The sequence below is a fragment of the Colletotrichum abscissum genome (genome assembly GCF_030869225.1).
Source record: "Colletotrichum abscissum strain IMI 504890 chromosome Unknown Scaffold_29.1, whole genome shotgun sequence".
Lineage (NCBI taxonomy): Eukaryota > Fungi > Ascomycota > Sordariomycetes > Glomerellales > Glomerellaceae > Colletotrichum > Colletotrichum abscissum.
In genome coordinates, this window is record NW_026850198.1 from 269087 (window position 1) to 292643 (window position 23557).

Below are 23557 nucleotides of genomic sequence, written 5' to 3' on the forward strand. Positions count from 1 at the left end.
CCGGAGGTCAGGAATGCTCCTCTGGGACTCTCGGGGGCTTTCCACCCATCGCCATCATGGTCTTGCCGTGGAGGAGCAGGATCAGGAACATGAGCTTGCCGCAAAGATGAAAAGCCAGCCGGTGGGATGAGACTACCCCCCCCCCCCCCCCCCCCATCTCTCTAAAAGCCACTCCAAAAAGTAATGATGCTCGCCGACCTGAAGAGAGCCCAAGTCATTGTGCTCTGTGGCTGTACTGATCATGTTTGCCTTTTTGCACGGCAGGCTTGCTAAGTTTCATCGAATTTGCGGAGAAACCTCAGCACAACACGGACAACACCATGAGGCTAGAGAAGAAAACGCGGTGCCTTGAATCATGAGCCTTACCTATATCCCCACTCCCACTTGCGAAAAGCTTCCTAATCTTCTTTGTGCAATGCCCTCCCGTGCCTCCCCACCCGAAGGAACAAAGGATGAACAATCGCGGCAATTGAGAAGGCCTTGAGTGTATGTCCGTGCCTCGGGATGGTGTATGTAATCAAAATGCAGCGTCGATCCATGCAGGGATACAAGAGTCTCGGCCAAAGGAGATCCCACGGCCAAGCCAGGCAGACTGGCATCGGCCATCATTCTCAGACTTTCAGATGCATCTAGCACGGGAGAACCAGACACCAGCGCAACGCCAGGCGAGATTGCTAGCGCAAGAGTGGACACGGCACTGACATCTGATCGAGCATCGCGCAGTCTGTCGGGATGTTCAAGCGGCACCCGCCAATAGTTGGTATATTGGGTAATTGGCTTCCCTTTTTGAGTCCAACGGGAGGCTTTTGTTACACGATGGCAAGCTGGATACGAAACAGTGGTACAGAGACGGCTTCCAACGTGCCAAAAGTGCCCGTCAGCAAGTCAAATAGCAGCATGCCCGTTGCGGGTAACGCTTCTTTTTGTGCTTCGGTTGTGCCGACGCGTGATCGTCAACTATCTCTTGATGAGGGGAGGAAATGTCTCTCCCAGAACTGTGTCGACATCCACGCCCCACGGCTACATGCATGTCTCTCTGCCTGCGGGGGATCTGCAGGCCCGGCACTTCTCGTAGCATACGGTTCAAACTAGACTACCACCTTGAGGGTTTCCCGTGGTGACGTCGAAATGCTTCGAGAGCGGGGGATTTGGGCGTGTCTGGCGGTGGCTCAATGGCAGCCACCGGGCGCAAGAATCGGCCTTCAACAATATGGAGGGAAGTAAAATTTCGTGCGTAAAACCCGGCATATTCATTCCATAGACATTCCACGACGGATCAGGGACTAGATTCCCTCGTGTTGTTAGTGATGCGCCGCTCCCTCCAACTCCTGGCGCTAGTACGCAAGCGCGAGGACGGCTCTACCTGGAGAACGCTAAGATGGTATTATGCTCTGCAAGTCGCATCATTGATGGCTCAGCGGGTGGCTGGCGTGGAACTTTGTTGGCATGGGTGGGCGAGTCGGCGCGATTGGGTAGACTGAATCAGTTTGGATGTTAAGAAAGTAGGCACGATTGAATGAGCACGTCAACATAGTTCACGATGGTAGTCTTGTGCTCGGCCTGCGTCTAGAAGAACTACCACGATTCAGAAGCATCTTCTAAATGAGGAATCCATCTAAATCAGGCTACTGTTTTGACGCTTCAAATAACCTTGAGTCATATGAAGACACGGGAGCTTTTCCCGTTGGCTCACTTCTTGCGAGTCCGTCCGTTCTGATTCCGCTTCTGTGCCGAATCAATTCCCGCTTCCCGTTGTTCTCTGACCATGTCTCCATCGATCGTCTCAGGATTATAGACGACTCATGAGAAGGGCGATGCTGCGGGTAGTGTGCATCTCCCGTCTACCGAAATTGCTACGGATTGACCAGCGCTTAGTCCATCTTAAGACGGACCCCGAGATCAAGACATTCTCTTTGCCGGACGTTCCGCATCTTCCGGAGGCTGGTCCGTCGACACAGTTCGCTGACGGGTCTTTCGAGCTGGCATCTGAGCAGGTACGGACTACAATGAAATGCCTTCTTCTCGCGCTTCAGGCAAGGCGACAAGCCAGATCGATCTGGATCGATAGTAAAATGGAATAGATTGATTGCGACTACATATGCCCGCCATCCTTTCGTCTCGCCGTTGAAATTTGCTGCTCAAATGCCGCGAGGCGCAGGCCATGACGCCGTTGGCGACAAGCCCGGCTGTGTAACATGGGCAAAATGGTATAACGTGGGCAATATGGGACCGCCGAAAAGCAGGACTGTGGCGGAGGCTGTCGAGGTGTTACAAACAATCACATTCCCAAGCTTGAAAGATGTCTCAAGCCTACCGTCGGCCAACCAGCCTCCGAAAGGCGTGACGCAAACGGACTAGCATTTCCAAACTCTGAGTTGTCGACAATCGAAATCTGCTTCCCCATCATCATCATCGACCCGGGACACTAGAGCGCCGACTGCCAGCTCGGTATCTCTGGAGAGTACCACATGCGCCAAGTGCATCCCAGACATCGACTTCATTGATTTCATCGGGGTCGACTCCCGCACTTTATGCTTGAGGACCATCCGGTGGCTTGCTCTAAAATAGCCATCCGCTGACCGTCTGGGGTATCCCGCGCAAAGATTCTTTAATGGACCTCGGGAGATCGTCCAGCATCTTTATGATAAGCTGGGAACGTCTGTCATTATCAGATGGTCGAGTAGCTCAAATCGCAGAGCACATCGTGCGTTTATGTTCGAGATATCGAGCTGTATCAACGTGGATCGAAAGATTGTTTTCTCGCGACGTTAATCTGGTTGGTAGCGCCCATGGGGGTGTAAGATGACGGACTCGAATTCTTTCGAAGCAGGCAAGACGTCTCAACCTTGCGTGCGTCCCATATGATATTGCGGCCGTTCCTTGGACAATCCCATATGCGAGCCCGTGGGATGAGCTTCGGCCTGGCATCCGACCAAGTCTATTGGACGGCTTGCGGGATGTACTGAGGTTGGGAATTGGCATCGTAAAGAGTACCATTCCCGTCGTATGGAGTCGGCTGGTTGTGGAAGACCCATTGTAGACGAGTGTGCTCCAGAATTGGAAGTCCACTGGAGCCATTGAGAGCAAGATTCGGGGGTGGGTAGGGACGGAACTTGCTCGCATCCCTATTAAGTGGTCCAAAGTACGATTCCGAATTGTTCACGGAGGCCATATTGGGTGGATCTTTGTTCGGTACAAGCACTCTGCTACCGAGGTCTTGCACGAACTGAAAGATATTGGCCCCAACGTCGTACCGGCCCAGATTTGGCGTCTCCCAGTTGAACTGGACTGTTGACAACATTGAGTAGTGTGTATAGAAGGTCTTGTCTTCCGTCCCTCTCCTGTCTTGGGGGAGTGCGCTGCCCAAGAGTAGTGACGCAATCTTGTTTGGTTTTCCGTGATCGTCAGACTCGTCGTAGGTGAGTTGGATGAGCGTGCGCTCTTTGAAGGCGCCCGGGGCTAACATTGGCTTCAGGAAATCCTGTGCCCATTTTGTGGCATACTCCAGAGACGTATTGTGGCCATCGTTCATTTGGTTGGGAGACATGAATACCCATTGAGGCACCTTCTTCTTCTCGAAGTCGGTCTTGAAGTCGTCAAACCCTTCGATATTGAGCAGGCGGGATCCGTTCAGGTTGATGGAGTCAAATGACACGAAGGGGCTGATACGATATTAGCATCGGCGGATCCAGCAGGACCCTGGGCAAACCAACTTGTGTTTCCGTACATAGTCCCACTTTCCATCACCTGTTTGGCCATCGCTGGCAGCAGCCAAGTAACCTGGGCCAGGGATGTCTTCCATGTACGCTTTCCATGACAAACCCCTCCAGTCGAGAAGATCCACGATGGTCGATATGTTCAACGGCAGTCGGACCGGTTCGTCATGGTTCAGGCCAAAGTAGTCTCCAGCAAGAGCTGCGATGTAGTTGGCCTGACTGGGGTGGGTATGCGCGTAGTAATTGGTGAGCAAAATCCCGTCCTTCTTGAGATCAGCAATGTGGGAATCTTTAACGACTTTGGCGAAATCCTGTCGAGTAACCAACGTTAGCGAATGGGGTAGGCCATCAAGGGATGTGGGCAGACGCGCCTGGTTTTCCAGCCAGATGGAAATAAACCGATCGAAGCCCCTGCCAGGGATGTGAAAGGCTCCGACGATCGCCAGCAATCCGGTCAGAGTAAAGAAAGAGAGAAGCATCGTACAAAGTCCGCCAAACACCGTTACTGCATCGCAATCATCAATCGGCAACCTCAAAGAAAGAAATCCCAACGATCGGGTGGTTTATTTTGCGAAAAAGCCACGACTCTTCGTGACGAGAAGCAGAAGAAACTAAACAATCGCCACGGGCTCGCATCCGCCCCGGTTCACGTCTCAGCGTGCTACAATACACCGGGGCCATGGCGGCTGTGTGTCGCGCAGTTAAGCAAGCATTCTGTGCAGTGTTTGACGTCGATCTCCTTGAAACGCTTGAACGCCTCCATGTGGCACATTAGCTCACGTCGGCCCATGCACCGATCTCGGAGCGATGATCCGTGGTGACAGGGATGTCTTGATCTGATAAGAAAATACTTGTGGGTTGAAGAAAAATCGCCGCGAGGATTGAAGGTTGCGGTTGCGTAGCCGCCGCTGCGTGGACGATCGCGCGATGTAGTGCAGAGTCCGCAGGTCTGCAAAAAGGTTTCTGGGCCTTTTGGTGTGGGGTGTCCGTTCGTGTCGACTGGAGCGGATGGGGTCCCCAATCTGCAAGGGAACGTGAATGGCCTCGACTCGTTGCAGCTGGGAAGACTTTTCTCCACAAGTGATTAACGACTGGCCCGCATGGCTGGGCCCCAGTCCCATGTCTTGGACAGGAAAGAATCCTCAAAAGTTCAGAGTCGGGGACATCCCACCAGAATGGCCAGAATGGATGGAAGGGTTCGGGATTCGGGACCCGACAACAACGTTGTCCGTTGGAGCTGGGGAGACCACCGTTTGACACTTTCCCCGTTGAGATGTGTCGTTGCCAGCAACTTCCATGCTTGTCAAGTTGTCATGTTTGACAGATTTAGTGTTTTGTGACCTGTCGATCTCGTTCGTCGTCTCCCCCATTCACGTCCAGAGTCTGTCTTCTTCAGGTTCGAATATCCCTCGTTGTGATGCAGGCTTGCAGTGCACAGTGCAGACAACCTTGAACCGGATATTTCGACCTGATGAAAGAGGTTGGCGCCAAGGCATTCCCGAGGGATTGAATGACAAAAAAGATCCATTGATGGAGAAGGCCCATCGCGAAGACCGGGCTCGTCGGCAGGACTAGTGGCAGTCGGTGTGGCACAGCCCTGATTTCTGCATGGTCCGCCAGTACGGATAGAGCAGGTATTCCTGGAAACGTTCTGACGACATTAGAGGCATTTTTTGGGAGGATGCAACGGTGACTCGCGTGGCATTGACGGCCCCCTTTACCGCTCAATGGTGTGTGTCACGAGACATCGATCGTCGAGACAGATTGACTTTGCTGAGCCTAGCCAAGCCGCATTTTCATCGCGTCTTTTGCTGCGTCAAGGTCGTGTCTTGCTGCTGTCTGTAGTGGTGAACGAACTTGTAAAATGAGGGCCAGCAGGCAGAGAGAAAGAGAGGGACGGTCGGTGTAATTCTCGTGATCGTGGATCGCCGTGAACATCTGCGTGAATGATGGAAGATGAAGGCCTTGTTCATTTTAGGTAAAGATGGTGGGAACAACGCGTCTTGCGTCGGCTCATCCCCATGTTCGGTCGGCTTGTGGGTTGCAGCTGAGGTGGGTGCTAGTGAACAAATTTTTTATCTGATCTTAATCCCTGTCGTGTGAGTCAAGAATGGGGACCTTTGAGAGGGGAAGGGCCGATCTAATCTTATCAGATGCCCCACATCTGACTGCCATAAAAGTGGAAAGCATCACTCGGAGGGGCTCGGTTCTAGCACCTCGGTGCTCGGAAATGTCGGCCTTATGTAAGCTATCCTGCCAAGGCTTAACATCATACCATACAATTCTCGTGCAAAAACTGTTAAGACACTGACGACGCTCGCTCGGCGGTAGCGTTCGCTGACTGACAGGGGGAAGTTTCTTCCCTTGGATTTCGAGCACATCTTGACAGCGAGCGGCGGGTAGAATGTGCCCACTCCGGACCGGAGGCTAATCCATTTGTAACTCGGTACTGATTGATATAACCGTGGCCGTGGCCTGTGTCTCACGCGCGGTACATTTTCCCTTCGTTTTTGATCATTTTCGCCTCCCGCGCTACAAGATTGAGCCGCATCAACACCATGAATTCAGCCAACGATACAATGTCTCCCTCAGTGGATGACGGTGGGAGTCTGTCTCCCGCTAACTCACGCGAAGACGATGAGAACTCACAGCACCCCCGCAAGCGCCAACGAGTGCGTCTAAGCTGTCTGGAGTGTCGCCGGAGGAAGCTGTCTTGTGACAGAGGCTACCCGTGCCAGCGGTGCCTGAAGAGCGGCACGCCGGATCGCTGCACGTATGAGACCAAGTCGGGTGCTGTGCTGAACGCCAGCTCTGGCGTTCCGCCTGCCTTTGCCCAGCTCGACTCACGGAGGAATGGCGAGCTGGCTGTTCCCGGCAAGGAAGCCGATGTTTCTCTTATCCGCGAGGCGGCCAAGGATCACGACCGCATTCGCCGTCTCGAGCTCGAGGTCGCTCAGCTCAAGACTCAGCTCACACGACAGGCCATGTCCTCATTCGATGGAAGCACAATTGCCGGCACCAACTCGCCACTCACTCAAAAGGATGAGACCAATGAAGCACCAGCCGACCCTTGCGCAAACAACTCAGAGCTTCAGTCATGCTGGCATCAGTATGGTGATGGGGACAAGTCAGAACTCCGCTTTTTCAGGGGCAAGGAATTCCGAACACGGTATTTTGGTCCTCACAACGCCACAATGGCTTTCATCGAGGTAGGTCTCTCTCGCTCATATGAGCCCTTTTTCATCCTAATGAAGAATTCTCATCTGACTGCATTACAGTTGACTGGTCTATGCCCCTTCATGAAGGAGACAGCAGATGAGTGGCTCAAGCCCGTGAAGGCTCATGACCGGAAAGACCGCAAGAAGCGCAAGGATGACAGAGACAAGTTCTACCTTCAGCCTGACGCCCAGCTTGAGGCTCTTCTGCCACCAAAGGAGCACTGCGATGCTTTGCTCGAGGTCTACATTGACCAATTCGAGCAAATGCACCGCATCATTCACATTCCCACCTTCCGCAGAGAGTACTCAGAGTTCTGGGAGAACCCAACCGAATCCCGCTACGCAGCACTTACCGCTCTCGTCCTTTCCATCTGCGCAGTAGCAAACTGCATTCACACCCACGAATCTTTGAGGTTCACTGGAATGATTTCCAATGCCCAGAATGCCGCTGAAAAGTGGATCAAGGCCGTTGAAAATTGGCAAGATCACCAGAGTGTGAAGCACCGAAAGCTCATCCACTACCAGATTGCTTGCCTCCTGTATCTCGCCAAGCGGGTCAACACTGTGAAGAAGAAGCGCTTCTGGACGAACTCCGGCGCTCTTATCCAGGACGGCATCTCCGTCGGACTGCACCGGGAACCCGGCATCATGGGGGCCAGCAAGATTTCAGTCTACAACCAGGAGATGAGACGGAGGATCTGGGCAACGGTGCAAGAGTTTGACATGCAAGCCTCTTTCGATCACGGATTGCCCACGCTTGTGAGCCAGTTACACTACGATGTGCAGCCACCAAGAAATTTGGACGATGAGGACTTTGACGAAGACACGACGCAGCTCCCGCCTTCCAAGCACGGCAAGGAGTACACTTTCTCCTCCTATCAGAATCTGGCTCGCCAGAGTCTGCCGCTGCGCATGGAGTTGAGCCGCCTCCTTTGCGGCCCGCCAGGAGACCTGGACTATGACCAAGTCATCCGTTACACCAACGACATCACGCACGAAATCGACTCCCTTCCCTCCTGGGAGCACAACAGCAACAACACACACGGCGGCAAGAGACCTCTTCTCGCCTACACTCTGCTCCACATCCAGCTCCGCCAGTACATCGTTCCCCTACACCAACCTTTCCTCAAGCTTCGCAAATCCAACGCCAAGTACCAGTACTCCGAGATCATCTACTACAACGCCGCCCGAGACATTGTCCTGCTCCACGACAAGCTCTACGAGCAGGGTATTCGCAGCCTCAACTTCCTCCGCGAGGACGCGCTGACCACGGCCGTCAACCTCTGCAGCGTTACCATGCTGCAGCCGCGCGGCTCGACAAACATGATCATGATCAACTCGCAACACACCGTCAAACTCCTCGAGAAGTGCCTCCACATGAAGGAAGACAGGATCCTCCGCTGCGGCAACAACGAGCCCTGGGGTTACTCCATCATGTGCTCGGCACTCGGCCTTCTCGAAGCCCACCTGGGTACAAAGACCACCGAACAAGCCAAAGCATCGTCTGCGGAACGTTTCGTCAACCTGCACTACAAACTGCTGGCGAATCAGGAACCTCCGGTATCGAGCCAGCCATCAGAGCTGTCCAAGATTCCCGGGTTGGAAGTTCCCGAGAGACCAAAAGTAAGCAACCGCGCCCATCCGTTGTCGTTTTCGTCGTTCAGAACCGAACAGTGACTAACTCGTCCTCCTCAGTCGGTGACGCCCTTCTCCTTCCAGGGCTACCCGTCGTCGCAGAACGCGATGGACGGGCTCCTGCCTCAACCCCTGCCGTGGATGCCACCATCCATTGATCCGCAGGTGAGTCTCCACGACTTCTCCCCAGCACTCCCAGCACTCGTCGCTGACAGTGTGTTGGCAAAGGCGCAGTCATACAATCCCGACTTTAATCTTGAAGCACTGGGATTGAACTTGAACGAGTTGTGGGGAGAATCGTGGGACTTTAGTTGATGCATGCGATGTTTGTGATGTCTTTCTTGATGTGTTTCATGGTTACTCAAAAGAAAAGCGAACTTGGGCTGGTTGTTTGATCCGGGTTACAAAGCCCCAAAGGGCGAATTGCTCTTGACTTGTATTATGGAGGGCGATTATTCATCACGTACAGTTGTTACGATGTTCGGAAAGCTTTGTGATACCCATCTCAATTCCTCTCTCTATCTCTGTTTCTCGTTAGATCTAGATGTGTAATATACTATACATACAGTCATGTCGGTCTTGACTCACGATCTGAACACGAGGTCTTTGAAAGTTTTCCTGGTCAGCTGTTGTCCTTCTCCTTTCGTCTTGGCTCGAGATATCTTCAGCCTCAAGATGGTCCATCCGGGTTAGCAGACGCTTTTTGTTACGGCATTCTCGCCTCACCACGCTTCGTCGCCCTCATCAAAACCCATCGGAAGGCCCCCGAGAACCCGCCGTTTCGGTAGGACCCGAAGACCATGACTCGAGTAGATTAGAATATTGGGCAACACGACGCCTGGACCACATCTAATAAGTCACCGGACCGGACCAACTCATCTCCTCAGCAAAAGAACCTACAGTCCCCCTCATATCCCCGATAGCTTCCAGTCGCCTTCAATTGCCATGTGGAACTTGAAGCTTGTCTGAGGCTTAAAAGAGAAGAAATATCCCAATCGACCCGCCATCGACCAATGCGGCTCCACCTATACGATCTGTAGACATATATCCCTCGCTGCCACGAGTCGTTCGTGACTCGTTCGACGACCTTAATCGGGCACGGTGGGTTTCCCCAGCGTCTATCGAAACCGTTGTAAAACGGTCAATCATTCAGCGTGGCCCTACCATTCGACCAGATGCAACCCGGTTTCCCTTTGTTGTTACCAGTTGAGATCATTCGCAGAGTGTGGCGACATCTTTCCCCGCAAGACGCATAACGTCACCCGCGTGTTGCGGCTGAGGCAAGCAGGCTGGGTTTAAGCGACTTTCATGCCATTCGTCAATTGTCGTCATTGAACGATATGCGAAGTCATCGATATTGTCATCAATAAATCTTCCACTCTTCTCGATCCATCCCACTCGGCCGAGCCAAGAAATGAGTTTCTCTCCAGCGGTAGAAACGTGGACTCATTCTACTCCACAGCTATTCAACTCAGTATCATTATCGGCGTGGATTTTCCGTCACCGCCAAAGCGTTTGTCCCCAAGAAAACCCAAGAAGCATTGATGGCACTTGACGTCTCGAGCGGGGGTGGAAAGTGACCGGGAGGGGATTATCGAGGTTACATGGTCTCCCACTGGCGGCGGACAAGATGCCAGATCCAGGAACCGTGACAGGGATCAGCTCGGCACCTTCAAGTGTGGCCTGCAACGCTACATGACCACCCCTACCTATTCCTTCAGTTTCTCTCCAACCACCTTCTCCTTTGTGACCCCCAACGGGCAGCTGGCCGCAGTGGTTCCCTTAACTCCACGATATCGACCGTTTTTCCCTTTCAAGGGTCCTGCTATAGAGAACGGTAGAACATGAAGCTGGTGAGGGGGGCTTCGGGCTGCTAGCACCGGCACGCGGCATTTGTCCCTTGTCCTTACAGACCTCACATGGCCCAATTGCGTCGTAATGCCATGCCACGGGCGGGGTCAAGAGGTCGTAGACAAGCTCAGATGCTCGAATGATTAACCATCTAACATTCAGAGGGGGGCGCCGTAGCCTCGGAGATGATGAGCTTTGTGGGATATTGGTTCGTGTCGCCCTGGTTGCTGTGGCCCCTTGCTGACACCCTCTCTCTGGCCCGCGTGGATGAATGGCTTGTCGTGAGAGGGCCGAGAAGACGACGAGAGTCGGGGGCGGAGCTATAAGATGCAAGACGACGCTGATCGGACGCAGGAACAAGGCCTGGTCTATCACAACATCCAAGTTTGCTAGTCTTCTTTCCCTCCGCCGAGTCAGATTCCCCACGTCACAGCCGTCATCTGCAGTCGTGACAGTTTCAGACATCGGATACACATATTTAGAGACGATCTCCCGGTTCATCTGAGAGACTACTTATCTACCTCTTCATATCCAAGCATACCTTCGGTTCACGATGGCGCCTTCTCTCCTCCGTCTCGGTGCATGGCTCGCTGCCGCTGCCGGCACTGTCACCGCCGCTCCTCTCGAACGCCGTGCCGTCATTGCTCACGATGCCGTCGTTGGCTTCCCCGAGACCGTTCCCTCAGGCACCGTCGGTAGCTTGTATCTCAAGTACAAGCCTTACTTGAAGGTCGTCAACGGCTGCGTGCCCTTCCCTGCCGTGAACGCTGCTGGTGACACTGGGTATGTTCACCTCACTTAAACAAGCACCTCACTCAGTCCATCTCTAACCCGTTATCCACAGCGGCGGCCTCGCCACCTCCGGCTCCTCAAACGGGGGATGCTCCTCCAGCACCGGCCAGGTCTACGCCCGCGGCGCCTCCTACAACGGCGCCTACGCCATCATGTACTCCTACTACATGCCCAAGGACTCACCCTCCTCCGGCCTGGGCCACCGCCACGACTGGGAGAACGCCGTCGTCTGGCTGTCCGCCGCCTCCACCTCAGCCACCGTCCTCGGCGTCGCCGTCTCCGCGCACGGCGAGTACGACACCAAGACCTCGGGCATCGACTACACCGGCACCAGCCCCCGCATCGGCTACCAGAGCGTCTGGCCCGTCAACCACCAGATGATCTTCACTAGCGACGTCGGCGGCCAGCAGCCCCTCATCGCGTGGGAGTCTCTCACTGATGCCGCGCGCACCGCGCTCACCAACACCGACTTTGGCAGCGCCAACGTGCCCATGAAGGATGCCAACTTCAACACCAACCTCGGCAAGGCTGTCTTGTAAGAGGGTTTCTCAGTGCGAGGATGTTGCGTATTGGTGAAAAGCTCTGGGAGATGGTGGCTGGGATGATTACTACTTAATTGTGAGGCAGGCTATTTGGCCGGCCTCGTGGATGACTTCATGCATATACTTTAGTCTTACTGAGGAGCGAGGGCCCTTGAAGCTCTCTGACGATGGCTCCGTAATACATGAACCTTTTACCCACTGTTCTGCCCTCGAAATCATGCGTAACACTGATGGGGAACGTCTGCGATAACATAGCAGTTCCTCAAAGATACGCAAGTCTCGGCTGGCGGCGACGTCCACAACAGATACTGGAGATCGTCGTCGCTCAAGCTGCTCGCTGAAAGAGGCAGCTAAAGAAATCTAAATCCAGCTCGTTTCATGATTCTGCCATTGCCAAGTTGAAGGTTGTCGGTTCGGACATTGAACGGGCAATCCCGCCAACCAGCAAAAGCATAATTGACAAGCCATCGACCCCAAGGCCCAGGATGGACGCTGCTGACCGTGCATGCGACCGAGGCTTGGAATTTTTGGAGTCGCTTGGAGGTCGTGCCAGGGCAGTTTTCTTGCCGCCTGCCGAAGAGGGTAATCGAGCTCCGATGCAAGCAACTCAAATCGCTGAAGGCCAAACCGCACATCATAATCAACGGGCAGCGGGATAAGCGCTTGTAATACTAAATCGAAATCGAGATGGAATGCCGATCACCCGCTGTCACAAGTTGTTCGGGCTGAAATCTGGCTTGAGAATGCCGCTTGAATGGAAATGCCATACACAAACAGATGGTGGCTGGTTCGCAAGAGCTTTGACAACTCGCCGTATTACCGACGAACTTGTGGAGTAGACGGATATGTCGGCAGCATGCTTATCGATTCAATCTCCAAGTAGTCAGCCCACTCCAAGAGTCTCCGTTCGTTGAAGAATTCCCGTTCGTCGTCGTCGACGTCGAGTTGTTGCGCCCACGTGGTGGTTAAGGTTGTGGCCGAACTGGGGCGTTCAGTGGCTCAGGTGGAGCAGAACCCCGCAGACGGGCAGTCCCCTGATTCCGAAGCCGCAGGCGATTTTGCTGTGGCCCTTCATCTGCGGCATTTTCGGCAAATCCTTCATCAATCAGCATCTGGCCCTCTGGCGCAACGGTAGCGCGTTCGACTCCAGCTCGACATTCGTCGAGATGCCATCGAAAGGTTATCTGTTCAAATCAGGTGGGGGTCAATTCTTTTGCCTTTTGAGTATTTATGATGTCTGTTTTGGTGTTCTGGGTTATTGGAGTTGAAGATAGGTCATTGTGGCTATTCTGAGTGTGTGAGAAGTGAGAGACTGTGAAGCTGAACATTGACAGGTGCGCGCGATTTTAGCTTTTACTTTGTTTGGCACGGACCAAAAAACCTCAATGTCTGGGATACCTACCCCCTCTTGTCCATAGCCACGAAGCTCCAACCTACTTAAGCTACCTCATCACTAAGGGACTAGGAAGCATTACAACATGAGTGCCTTAGAAAATCATGGCTCAGGGTTGAGTCTGTTTCCTGGGTTCTTTTCGTTTCTTCTTGTTCGCTAGCCATGTAATTGCAGGCATCATCACTGGGGAATGCCCTCTTGTCAGGTTTGTTTTCTGAACCTCGTGAACGAATATTACTCCAGGCAAATATCAATGTAGGTATATAACATTCCTCAGGGCAGTTGGTCCCATTAACGAGCTCGATACACGATAATTCATTATACATATCCATACTGCTCATCTTCCATCGGCCTCACGACTCGTTCATACACCACTTGCCGGAAATCCTGATCAGTCAAGTCCAGATGTTCTCGGTTGAATTCTTCCTCGATACAACATCTGACCGCGTTGGCGTAAGTTGTACCTCCAAGCTCGTGCCGCAAAACTCGATACGCTGTCAGTCTATCGCACAGCAGCCGTGACACGCCGAGCATTGCCTTTTCGTCGGTATTTCGCATCGACTCCATGGTCTTCCCGCACCCAAGTTCTGCGAGGAGGATACCGAGCGAAACTAAAGCTGGGTTCCGACAACCTAATAAGGGGGCCGCTTGTTTCCCTAATCTTCCGTCTAGACTTGGTAGGGTGGCCATGACAAAGGTGTCGCTATAGCGAAGTAGAGAGTCCTTCTTCAAGAATAAGACATCTTGACTTGTAATCATATCCGGTAGCCAGTGCGTCTGATGTAGTTGTAGGAAGCCGACAGAAACAGAGGCAGCCAATTTCCTCTTTGCCACGTATTGCCCGTGTAAACCGGAATACTTGCTCGGGTCCTCGAGAACCTCCCGCAGAGCTACAGCACTCCAGGCATCACGACCGGGCAGGCATTTGCCAGGGTAGACACGATATTCTCTGGGTTTTTCCGAAGTCTTGTCTGTGATTTCTCCATAAGAGCCGGTTCCGCCTTGGATATGTCGCTTGCGTATTTCTTCGCAAAGGTTGACTATCGGGTTTGGAGCAGCGATAGTGATCTTCGAATCAGAGTCCGGGGCGCCCTGAAGGACGTCATTACCCACTGGTTTGTTGGTGTCGGCTGAGCGTCTGGGCTTTTTGAGTTGATGGTAGCGAATCACGATCTCTTCCCACATAGGTCCTTGATGAAAGCCGCCAGCCTGGTCAGCGATGCCGAAGTTCATGGACATATAAACATCAATATTCTGCAGAATCTCCTCGTCACTCCGGCGAGCTACTCTCCCTGGCGTTTGCGGCATAACTTGCATGTATACCTCATGGGAGCAATTGCCTGGAAAACTGGATAATAGCGCTTGGTGAAGGCTTCCTGCTAGTTCGTGAACTAACTGCATTGTCCTGCCTCGCGCTCGTGATTCTCTCTTAGGGGCCATTTCGATACTTCGATCGATCAGCGACTCAATGTCGGTGATATTGTTCTTTATGATCGTCATTGATCCCGTGTACGTGGACTTTCCGACAGCGAACATGATGCGTTTTAGTGCTGTAGCCAGAGGTGCGCCGTTCGATGATGGATGCTGAATCAGGATGAGCACGTAAATACTCTTGGGGTGCAAGACTTGTCCTTACCTCTTCATTTAGCGGCAGATCGATTAACTTTGCTATATCTTCGATAGCCAACTTGATTTCTCCAACCTTCTCTAGCAAGATCTGATAGGGCCTCAAGTTCCAAAGCCTCGCTTCGATCATCTTACGAACGGCATCCTCATGCCACGCGGGGCCAAATGGGTCGTTGACCATGTCATCGACCTTAGAGTCCGGAACGATGCCAGTGAGAAGCTTCTCACTCACATCTTGAAGCCTGATCCTTTCGTTCTCTAGGTCGGTTATTAGGCTTTTGAGTTCTCTGTCATACCTCCGCCAAATCCGTATCGCTGAGGCGCCGTGTCGGTAATGTTCCAGGGCGGATATGAGCAGCGGTATGGTACCAAGGACCACGCCCACCACCTCGATACCGGACATCGTTCAATGCTGGCCAGAAACCTTCAAATATCACCATAGCCTAACTGCTCATGTTCAGTCGTTAAAATTCATATCCGGAAGATGTCAGCACATCAGGCGACTCCTCTCCATTATTTGCACATTGAGGGGAGATAAGCGCCCGACTATCATAGGCCAGCCCGACGCGGCGCTTTCTCGTCGGTGCGGGGAAACTCCCGATAATCAATCGCAGGAGACCTTCAAGATAGACTCGAGTCGTCTCGCCGCGTTTCCCACCATCTACGTGGACCACAACAACAGCGCCCATGTCCTTCATACGTGCCTTACTTTCGTCGTCTCATCTAGCGTCATTCTACACGTCGGTAAATACATCTTTGAGGTACAAGGTTGTTCATTGGCTTTTGAAACAGATACATATCAATGCCGTTCGGTTCCCATTCAGAAACTAATTCGACGAAGCTTAGCCAGCCTCTTTATCGCCGTCCTCGGCCGGGACGTATTCCATACTGGCAAAACTGAACCAGCATCATAGGACTCCAAAGACATGGCAACATCGCTTCTTCTCACACCAGGCTGACGTCTCAACATGGCGCTATTCCTTGGAGATGTCGCCTTCGAAGTTATTATCTCTTTCGAAGAGCTAATCAGAATGTGGCGACCGTACAACGGAGGACCTTCTGTCGCATCCCAACTTCCGAGTCTCAAAAGCGATCTATTCCGGTTGAAGACGTGGCAAGCCGACTTCACCACTCGCGATGTCACTGAGTTGGACGGAGGATATCTAGACCACCATCTGCGCACCGCACCGCATATTCAACGCCAACTCCTCAAATTACTGAACGGCCTGAAAGAGTCAATAGGCGATGCAGAAAAGATCCTTACTGGACAGATAGTCCCATGGGATAAGCTGAGCTACCAAGAAAACACCTCGGGCGATTCTATGACGGAACCACAAACGGAACTCCAACAGATAGCGACGGGAATCCGTGGACTGATCGATTGCTTGTTAAGACTCCGTGTCGCGACCGGAGACCCCGCTCCTCACAACCGTATCATGTCTGCAAAACTGAGACGAGAACCAGAAGACTATAGCCTTTATGTCAATTTCTTTCAAGAGACATGGGATAAAATCGAAGAGTTTTTAGCCGACCGCCTGGGCAAGTCAGTGTTCCAAAGACGAGAAACACTGAGACAAAGAGCCTATGATCGAACATCAACAAATTCGAGTCTACCTCTCAACGAGCAACTCTCCGGCGTAAGTAGCAAACATCAGAAAGCCGCCGAATCAACCCCTCTGACAATCTCAAAGTCATTGATCAACGATTTCAAGCGGATAACAAGTCCAGACGAGGAATCCACTTTGTACGAAGGGGCTCGCGATATCTTACTGGGCATCGTGGCCCAGGTGGAGAGTGTGCTTCTCAAGTCGACATCAGATGAATTCCAGTGCCCATATTGCAATATGACGCTGATACTCAGCCACAGTGACCAAGATAAGTGGATGTAAGTAAGATAGCATAGCAATTCAATGCTTTCATTCATGCACTTCGTATTTAGACTAACTCAAAAAATTAAAGGGATCACGTACTGAGTGATCTACAACCATATGTTTGCGTTTCCAGGGATTGCATAATTCCTATCCAGCAGTACTCGGAAGAGACTCGTTGGATGCAGCACATGCTCGCCAACCACTTGAGAACATATCAATGCCCACTAGGCTGCAATGAGACCTACCCAAATGCGATCGCGTCAGCTGCCCACATAAGTCAACGGCATCCTGGCATGATACCCCCGAGTCAACTAGATACCTTGATCAGCCTCAGTTCTAGTCCGATGAAGGAGGAAACAAATACGTCTTGTCCCTTCTGCTCTCAAACCATGGGTTCTATTGCTCAGTATCAATCTCACGTGGGCGAACACCAAAGGGAAGCGGCTGTGTTTGCTTTGCTAAGTGAGCCTCTATTGAGAACACAAGTTGACATGAAACGAAGAAAAAAGGCAAAGTACAAGAAAATGATGAGAAAATGGATGCGCGAAATTACCGCTCGAGATTTGAGAGAACGCGAAGAGCGTGAAGCGGAGAGAGAAAGGTGTGGGGAGCGGCGGAGTGATGAACCCCAGAAAGATTATGAGGAGCGCATGGGGAGGCGATGGAAAATGTTATGGCAAGGCCGTGGCTTAGAATCCAGCTCTTCAGGCCCAGTTTCAATCCTTAACGCGAGCGAGGGCCAGGAGGTCAGCAGGGAAAAGGGAGAGAAAGGTGGTCAAGTGTCTTCTCGTCGCTTATTGCCCTGGGACGTCGAATTCGAAATGCCGGAGGAGAAAGGTGATAACCAGCAAGGCTGGTGGCTGAAGAGAGACAGCAGCTTTGAAGAACGTTGGAATAGCGCTGCTTCACGGATGAGTGAGGATGGAAGATCTTGACGAGGTGTCTTGGTACTGAGGTGCAATGGAGTCGTCTCTATGCCATCACGGCGGTTGCTTCCTATTTTCATTTTCAGGAGACGACAAGATCGAAATTGGTGTGGTAGGGACTTTGCAAAGAGATGGATCTTCTGGCAAACGTTCCATACTGATCGAAAGCGAGGGCCAAGAGGGCGGTGTGGAGGAGAGGCACGCGAACAACGATGAGGTGCCTTCTCGTCGAATCAGTATGATCCAGCCCAGTCCAAGAAGAACGCGATGAAATCACCTGGATGAAGACAATGAAAACATGTTCAATGTTAGATGTCATTCGGGAAGAATTTCGTTGCAGCTGAAACTGAACAGTCTCGCTGTGCTCCTTTGTTCGTCATCCGGGACAACAGCATATAAATCCGCCTATCCAACAGCTCGCTGATGAATTGAAAAGGAAAAAGAACAAGCCAGAAACAGCCTTACCATGAATTCCCGCGTCGTTCCTCAGAACCGAAAGCAGGCAGTTTAGCGGGTCTCGTATCGAAAGCAGAAGCTCTTTTCTCTGACCTGTCGCAGACTTACAAAGTTGGACCCCTTAACGTCTTCTTGTATGGTCTTTCTTACACTGGATTCAAACTTAGGGATGAGCAGGCTAGATTCAAAGTCTACCCTCAGAGTGACTGACTTCAGTGCAAAGTTTACGAGATGTCGCGCTCCTTCCGTAAACAGCGACTGGACGAGGACCTCAAGACCCGAATTGAATAACTAGCCTGTGATGCTTCCATCGTCATCATCTCACTAGTCATGTATGCGTTAAAGAGACTCCTTACGGGCAAGGTGCAAAATCCATCTCAACATTGTGTCACATCCAACCGGGGTAAAGCCCGTAAATCATAGGGTGGAAGCCGCCAGGTCAGCTTCCAACGGCGCGACTATCTTCTCATATACGTCTTGTCGGAAAGCCTCATCGTTCAAATCCAGCTTGGACCGTCCGAAACCCGCGCCTATACATCGCTGGACCGCGGACACAAAGTATTCGCTATCTGCAGGCATCTCTTGCAATAATCTCTGCGCGACGAGCGCATCATAGTCAAAGTTGCGGGTCCCGTCTCCCGACATCTCGTACCGGTGTCGCAGTCTTTCGATAGTAGTGCCTAGCTTGAGCTCTAAGAGAAGGATTCCAAGCGAAAGCAGTGCGGGATTGCGGGCATCAGAATTCAAGGAAACATCCTCCCTAGCCTTTTCGGGAAATTCTTTCATGATGAAGGCCTGCCTATAATCAAGCAAAGACTGCGAGTCGTTTTTGATGAAGAAGACGTCTTGGTTTGTCAGAACATTTGGTAGCCAAGGAGTTTGGTGAAGTTGGAGGAAACTTGAAGAGATCATCTTAGCCAGATGAAGTTTAGCCACGTAGGGTATTCCTATGCTGAGGGGGTCTTCCAGAATCTGTTTCAGCGACATCGCGGACCTCACATGTTGATTATTTGGTTGTGCCTTAGGGTATACGGCGAACTTCCAAGACTTCCCGGCGCTCTGATGAGATATCGTGCCATAAATATCCGTAGCGGCTTTTTCATGACCTCTGCGTAGCTCTGCACACAAGTTGACTTGTCTGGTGAGATTGATCGACCTAGAACTGAGATTAAGAGCAGGCATTGTGCTCATCATCGCTCTTGCGATGGTCGGCTGTTCGATGCGAGTCGTAGTAATCGTTGATTGTCGCGATGAAGCAAAGCTTACGACTTTTCGCTTCGGTCGAGCAGGCGATTGGGGCGTTGGTGTTGTCTCCAATGTGTAGGTGGCTTGTGGTGCGGAGGCTCTGACGGTGACTTCTTCCCAGAGGTTTTGTTGACCAGGTTTCTCGGAAATCGCTCGGCCGGTGTCGGTTTGATATGTCATGGCGAGTTGGAGCCCAATCTTCTCGATTATCGCAGCATCGTCCAGATCGTGGGTGGCATCCTCGGAATCGGGCGTGAGGTCCAGGTGGACTTGATGCCTGCAATCGCAGTCGCAGGATATGCTATTCCTCAGTGCAAAGTACATGTTTGCAGATACTTGACGTACCAGGCCAGCCAGCCTTCCTTTGTATCGTTGTTTTCGGGCTGGTTCCATGTGTATGTTCGTATCGATTATGGACTCCAGGGCCGTGATGTCTTTCCGGATAGTATCAATCGCATACTTGTATGTCGACTTGTTTAGAGCAAAGCTTGCGCGCTTGAACTCCTTTATTATTGTAGACTCCTCAGTCCACTTCGCCTTTCTTGAAGTTAGCGAATGTGGTATTTGGCTGTGAGCGAGAGCATTTCCCAACTTTTCCCTGAGCGTCAAGCCCGAGACATTGCTTGATATCATTAATGGCTGCTTCCATATCTTCCATGACATGTTGAAACGTGTCAAACGATCTGTAAAGTCGCGTCTTGATCTTTCTCTGCACTCCTTCTTGTTTCCATAGCGGACCGAATGGGTCTTCGATCATAAGCTCGAAATCGTTTGGTGCTACCAGACAGGAGAGGAGCTTCTCGCAGATGTTCTGAAGTCTGATATGCTCTGTCATCAAGTTCCTAATTAGGCCCCTCACCTCACGGTCATAATTGCGCCAGGTCCTCGTTGTCGCAATGACTCTCTTGTAGTCGTCGAAAGCCTTGGTAATGAGGGGAATGCTGCCTAGGACGAGACCGGCTATCTCGAAGCCAGACATGTTCGATTCGGCACTAATGGTGAGGATTTGTGTGGAAGTTTTGGAGTTTGCTGAGCAGGAAGTGGAAGAGAAGTGACGGGTCACAGTGCCGCAGTTGGCCCGGAAGTGCACCTCCATGGGATTGGCCAGCCTGATCAACACAGCATGGTTTTATTTATTCATGCCATAAGGCGGGGTCGTAATTTTCTCAAATGTTAGGGGCTTCCTATCTCTGTTGCCAAATACCTCATTCGATTGGAAACGTGACCCTAAGCGCTGCCGTGGAACATGCGCTCAGAGTCACGGCGCACATCCGCTCGTTGTCCTCCCGAACAAAGAAGAATGAACAGTCACCCAACGCCTGCTACAGTAGTATGTTATAAATTGAATTCCCATAAATATCAGTCAGATGTAGCGTCTCTAAACTGATTCAACCTTCATCTTCCAAAATCACATCCTTCATCTACGAGAAATGGCGCCCGTCATCAAGCACAATATGGTGGACAGTATCGCGAACTTGGTGTTGAAGGCGAAAGCTCAATTCTCCCATCTGCTGCAAGTCGCCCAGGGCTCATCATCTCATCCATCACCTCTGCAAACTCTCCGAAAGCTTGAGGATGAGCAGGTTAGATTCAAAATTTGGGCTGGAAACGTTGGCGCGCACAAAACCGACCGCTCCTCCCTTGAGTATCGACTCCGCGATGCGTCGAATTTAAGACTTCATGTTCGGAAGCTCCTGACGGAACTTATCGAAAACATTGATGATGCTATCAAGGCTTTCAAGGACCTGGAATCGCCACCAAGCACGCTCGATGGTAGCAGCCAGAGCCATGAGGACATAGTCACAGAGGTTGACGCAATCATGGAAGACTTTCCGGATATCATCAATTGTCTCATGCGACTCGTTATCATGATTCAGAATCCAGTGCGATCGGATCGCTTCAGTGGAGCGAAGCTTACAGACACCACGGCGTATGAGTATCACGATATCCAACACGTGAGCGCAAAATTCGAGGGAATTGATGATCAGCTTGCGCAGCTCCTAGGAAAGGCAATCTCGAGTCGGCGTCAGTACTTCAAGTATAGGGAGGCTCACCACAAGAAGCTTTCGCATCTCATGGATGACCAGGCAGATACTAACAGGACGGAGATCCTACAGAGTACAGTGGCATCTTCTATCCCCGATTACTTGAAGCAACTTTCGCAGATTAATAAGTATGATGAATCTTTTTCAAGAGAAGAGATGGCTTCCGTGACCTCGTACGAAGCTTCATCCATAGGTGACCCACAAGCAAGGTCAATCCCAGATCTTCCAAAGGAAGCATATGACGGACCATTTGAATGCCAATTTTGCTTCATGCTCGTGGAGATAAGAGACACTCATGCTTGGAGGTAGTTCACCATCCCATCACATACGTTAACTTTACCTTAGCTAACCTCTATCCCTAGGCAACATGTATACGACGACCTACGTCCGTACAACTGCCTGGCCGAAGACTGCATTACGCCAGGTAGAGAGTTCGGCAAGAGACATCAGTGGATGGAACACATGCTGCAGCGTCACTTAAGGGTATGGCGATGCCCTTTCGATTGTGACCGTACCTTCAATTCTGCGTCTCAGTCTGCAGAACACTTGGAGACGCAACATCGGAAGATGGTACGCGGCGACCAGATCGACAACCTAGTTATGCTGAGTTCTCAACCCTTGGATGAGGGCGCGAAAGTTCCTTGCCCACTTTGTTTCGAGACCATGCCATCGCTGCAGAACTACCAACGTCATGTTGGTAAGCATCAACGGCAGCTAGCCTTGTTTGCCCTTCCCATCAACAATTATGCGGATGAAGATACCTCAAAGATTGGCAAGGCTACGGAGGAAAACTCAGGTTTGGACTCAAACACTGATTGCTCAGAGACTGAGGACGAGCTAGAGCCTGAACTCTCGGCCGCGGAAAATTGGGAGCAACAGGTCGAAACGCCGCCAGAAGAACAACGTGGGCACCAGCCAACCCCATCAACCTCGAGTAGTCGAGCTTCATCGCCTGTCAGAATGAACGAATACTTCGTGCCACAAGACGGCATAGATCGGGAGGTCATCACTACTGATGTCCGCCACCATCTCGGAGACGACGCCTCAGTGAGCCCTGGACATTATGAAGTAAGAAACCCCTTCGATAAACCCCCCCCCCCCCCCCGAAAGCTTCATATTCGCGTTGCAGAACTAATGAGGAAATCTTAAAGAACCCTCAAACTGGGCAGGACACCCAGGGCTACCACATCACATCCTCCATCAACTTAACAAACGTATGTCAGGTGAACAGATTGATCGGATCCCCCTATACTAATGATATTGTAGGTCATGTTTGACTTTTCGAAGGTTGACCCTGCACGATGGGAAGCGGAGAGGCAGCAACGAGCAGCACAAAGTCCTGCAGGTATGAGCACTGGTAGGAAACCTGAATATCTGGAACGAGCTCACGCGTTTGCAGCCGAAAACTCGTCGCCTGATGGACCCCTTTCTTATCCCAAGCAATACTCCGGCCATCCAGCGCCTGAGTATCAGACCGAGGTAGAACAAGAAGCGTACAGCAACGCGAAAGATTATTCCACGTCCGCGTTGATGCAAAGATTACAAATACATATAGAGGACACAGATAATCTTCAAGATCGGCTCAATACCGGAGGTCGAGGGATCGAACAACAGCAAACTGAGGATATATTGCTTCTTCAAGGCGATGCCGTCTTAGTGGACCACCTCGGAAACGGCACACAGCCAGATATCGCCCAGGCCGCCGCTCTAGAACCCTTAAGCTCCAACAACGAGCCCGGCGAGTCGAGTCCGGCAGCCTGGCTTCATGATAAGAGCGGCGCAGACGACAATTCTATGCGAGACTTCACCCCTAGATACCCTCGACCTTTTGCAGGAAATGGCGGGGTTTCCCGAGAAGAAGCGTACGAAGAGGCGGAACATGACGACCGGCATCGCAGAACAACTCTTGATTTCTTGGACCTTGCCCAACGGAAGTAGATGAGCTTTGGGAGATAAAATCAAGCAGGAAGCCCTGTGGCTCAGACAGGTTCTGGACGACATGTTGATGTCTCTCAATACCCAGAGCGCCTAGAGAAGTAGATAGTTAGGTGATTCGTATGCAGGCCAAGTCAGCATAATTAGACAACTCTTCTTCCGTCTTCAGACCTATCGAGGCTGCACAAGTCGGTCAACCCGGATTCTACATTGATGGCTATGAGTTACATCATCAACTATCATATACTTAAGCGCGTCACCGATTCTTCTGGGGGCCAGAAGGGCCGAACAGGCTCTAGGTGATGA

At 51.7% G+C, this 23557-nt stretch overlaps 8 protein-coding genes across 8 annotated transcripts; 5 read left to right on the plus strand and 3 right to left on the minus strand.

Moving 5' to 3' along the window:
• Positions 1-732: 732 nt before the first annotated feature.
• CABS01_10974 (uncharacterized protein) lies at positions 733-1092 on the plus strand (the record flags this gene model as incomplete). Its single annotated transcript, XM_060544329.1, has 1 exon — positions 733-1092. The coding sequence occupies one exon, from the start codon at positions 733-735 to the stop codon at positions 1090-1092; it is 360 nt and encodes a 119-aa protein (XP_060398605.1).
• A 1846-nt stretch (positions 1093-2938) lies between these two features.
• On the minus strand, positions 2939-4195 carry CABS01_10975 (phosphoesterase; the record flags this gene model as incomplete). The annotated part of the gene is made up of 2 exons (XM_060544330.1): positions 2939-3662; positions 3714-4195. The coding sequence occupies 2 exons, from the start codon at positions 4193-4195 to the stop codon at positions 2939-2941; spliced, it is 1206 nt and encodes a 401-aa protein (XP_060398606.1).
• A 2079-nt stretch (positions 4196-6274) lies between these two features.
• On the plus strand, positions 6275-8884 carry CABS01_10976 (uncharacterized protein; the record flags this gene model as incomplete). Its single annotated transcript, XM_060544331.1, has 4 exons — positions 6275-6388; positions 6455-6925; positions 6995-8557; positions 8630-8884. 4 exons carry the CDS (start codon positions 6275-6277, stop codon positions 8882-8884), a joined length of 2403 nt encoding a protein of 800 aa, XP_060398607.1.
• Positions 8885-10973: 2089 nt separating this feature from the next.
• On the plus strand, positions 10974-12413 carry CABS01_10977 (necrosis inducing protein; the record flags this gene model as incomplete). The annotated part of the gene is made up of 4 exons (XM_060544332.1): positions 10974-11203; positions 11265-11747; positions 11884-11929; positions 12105-12413. 4 exons carry the CDS (start codon positions 10974-10976, stop codon positions 12411-12413), a joined length of 1068 nt encoding a protein of 355 aa, XP_060398608.1.
• A 1052-nt stretch (positions 12414-13465) lies between these two features.
• On the minus strand, positions 13466-15176 carry CABS01_10978 (uncharacterized protein; the record flags this gene model as incomplete). Its single annotated transcript, XM_060544333.1, has 2 exons — positions 13466-14731; positions 14784-15176. 2 exons carry the CDS (start codon positions 15174-15176, stop codon positions 13466-13468), a joined length of 1659 nt encoding a protein of 552 aa, XP_060398609.1.
• A 565-nt stretch (positions 15177-15741) lies between these two features.
• On the plus strand, positions 15742-16662 carry CABS01_10979 (uncharacterized protein; the record flags this gene model as incomplete). Its single annotated transcript, XM_060544334.1, has 2 exons — positions 15742-16410; positions 16465-16662. The coding sequence occupies 2 exons, from the start codon at positions 15742-15744 to the stop codon at positions 16660-16662; spliced, it is 867 nt and encodes a 288-aa protein (XP_060398610.1).
• Positions 16663-18443: 1781 nt separating this feature from the next.
• On the minus strand, positions 18444-20250 carry CABS01_10980 (uncharacterized protein; the record flags this gene model as incomplete). Its single annotated transcript, XM_060544335.1, has 2 exons — positions 18444-19808; positions 19864-20250. 2 exons carry the CDS (start codon positions 20248-20250, stop codon positions 18444-18446), a joined length of 1752 nt encoding a protein of 583 aa, XP_060398611.1.
• A 451-nt stretch (positions 20251-20701) lies between these two features.
• On the plus strand, positions 20702-23254 carry CABS01_10981 (uncharacterized protein; the record flags this gene model as incomplete). The annotated part of the gene is made up of 5 exons (XM_060544336.1): positions 20702-21444; positions 21679-21799; positions 21851-22384; positions 22468-22530; positions 22583-23254. The coding sequence occupies 5 exons, from the start codon at positions 20702-20704 to the stop codon at positions 23252-23254; spliced, it is 2133 nt and encodes a 710-aa protein (XP_060398612.1).
• Between the last annotated feature and the right edge of the window lie 303 nt (positions 23255-23557).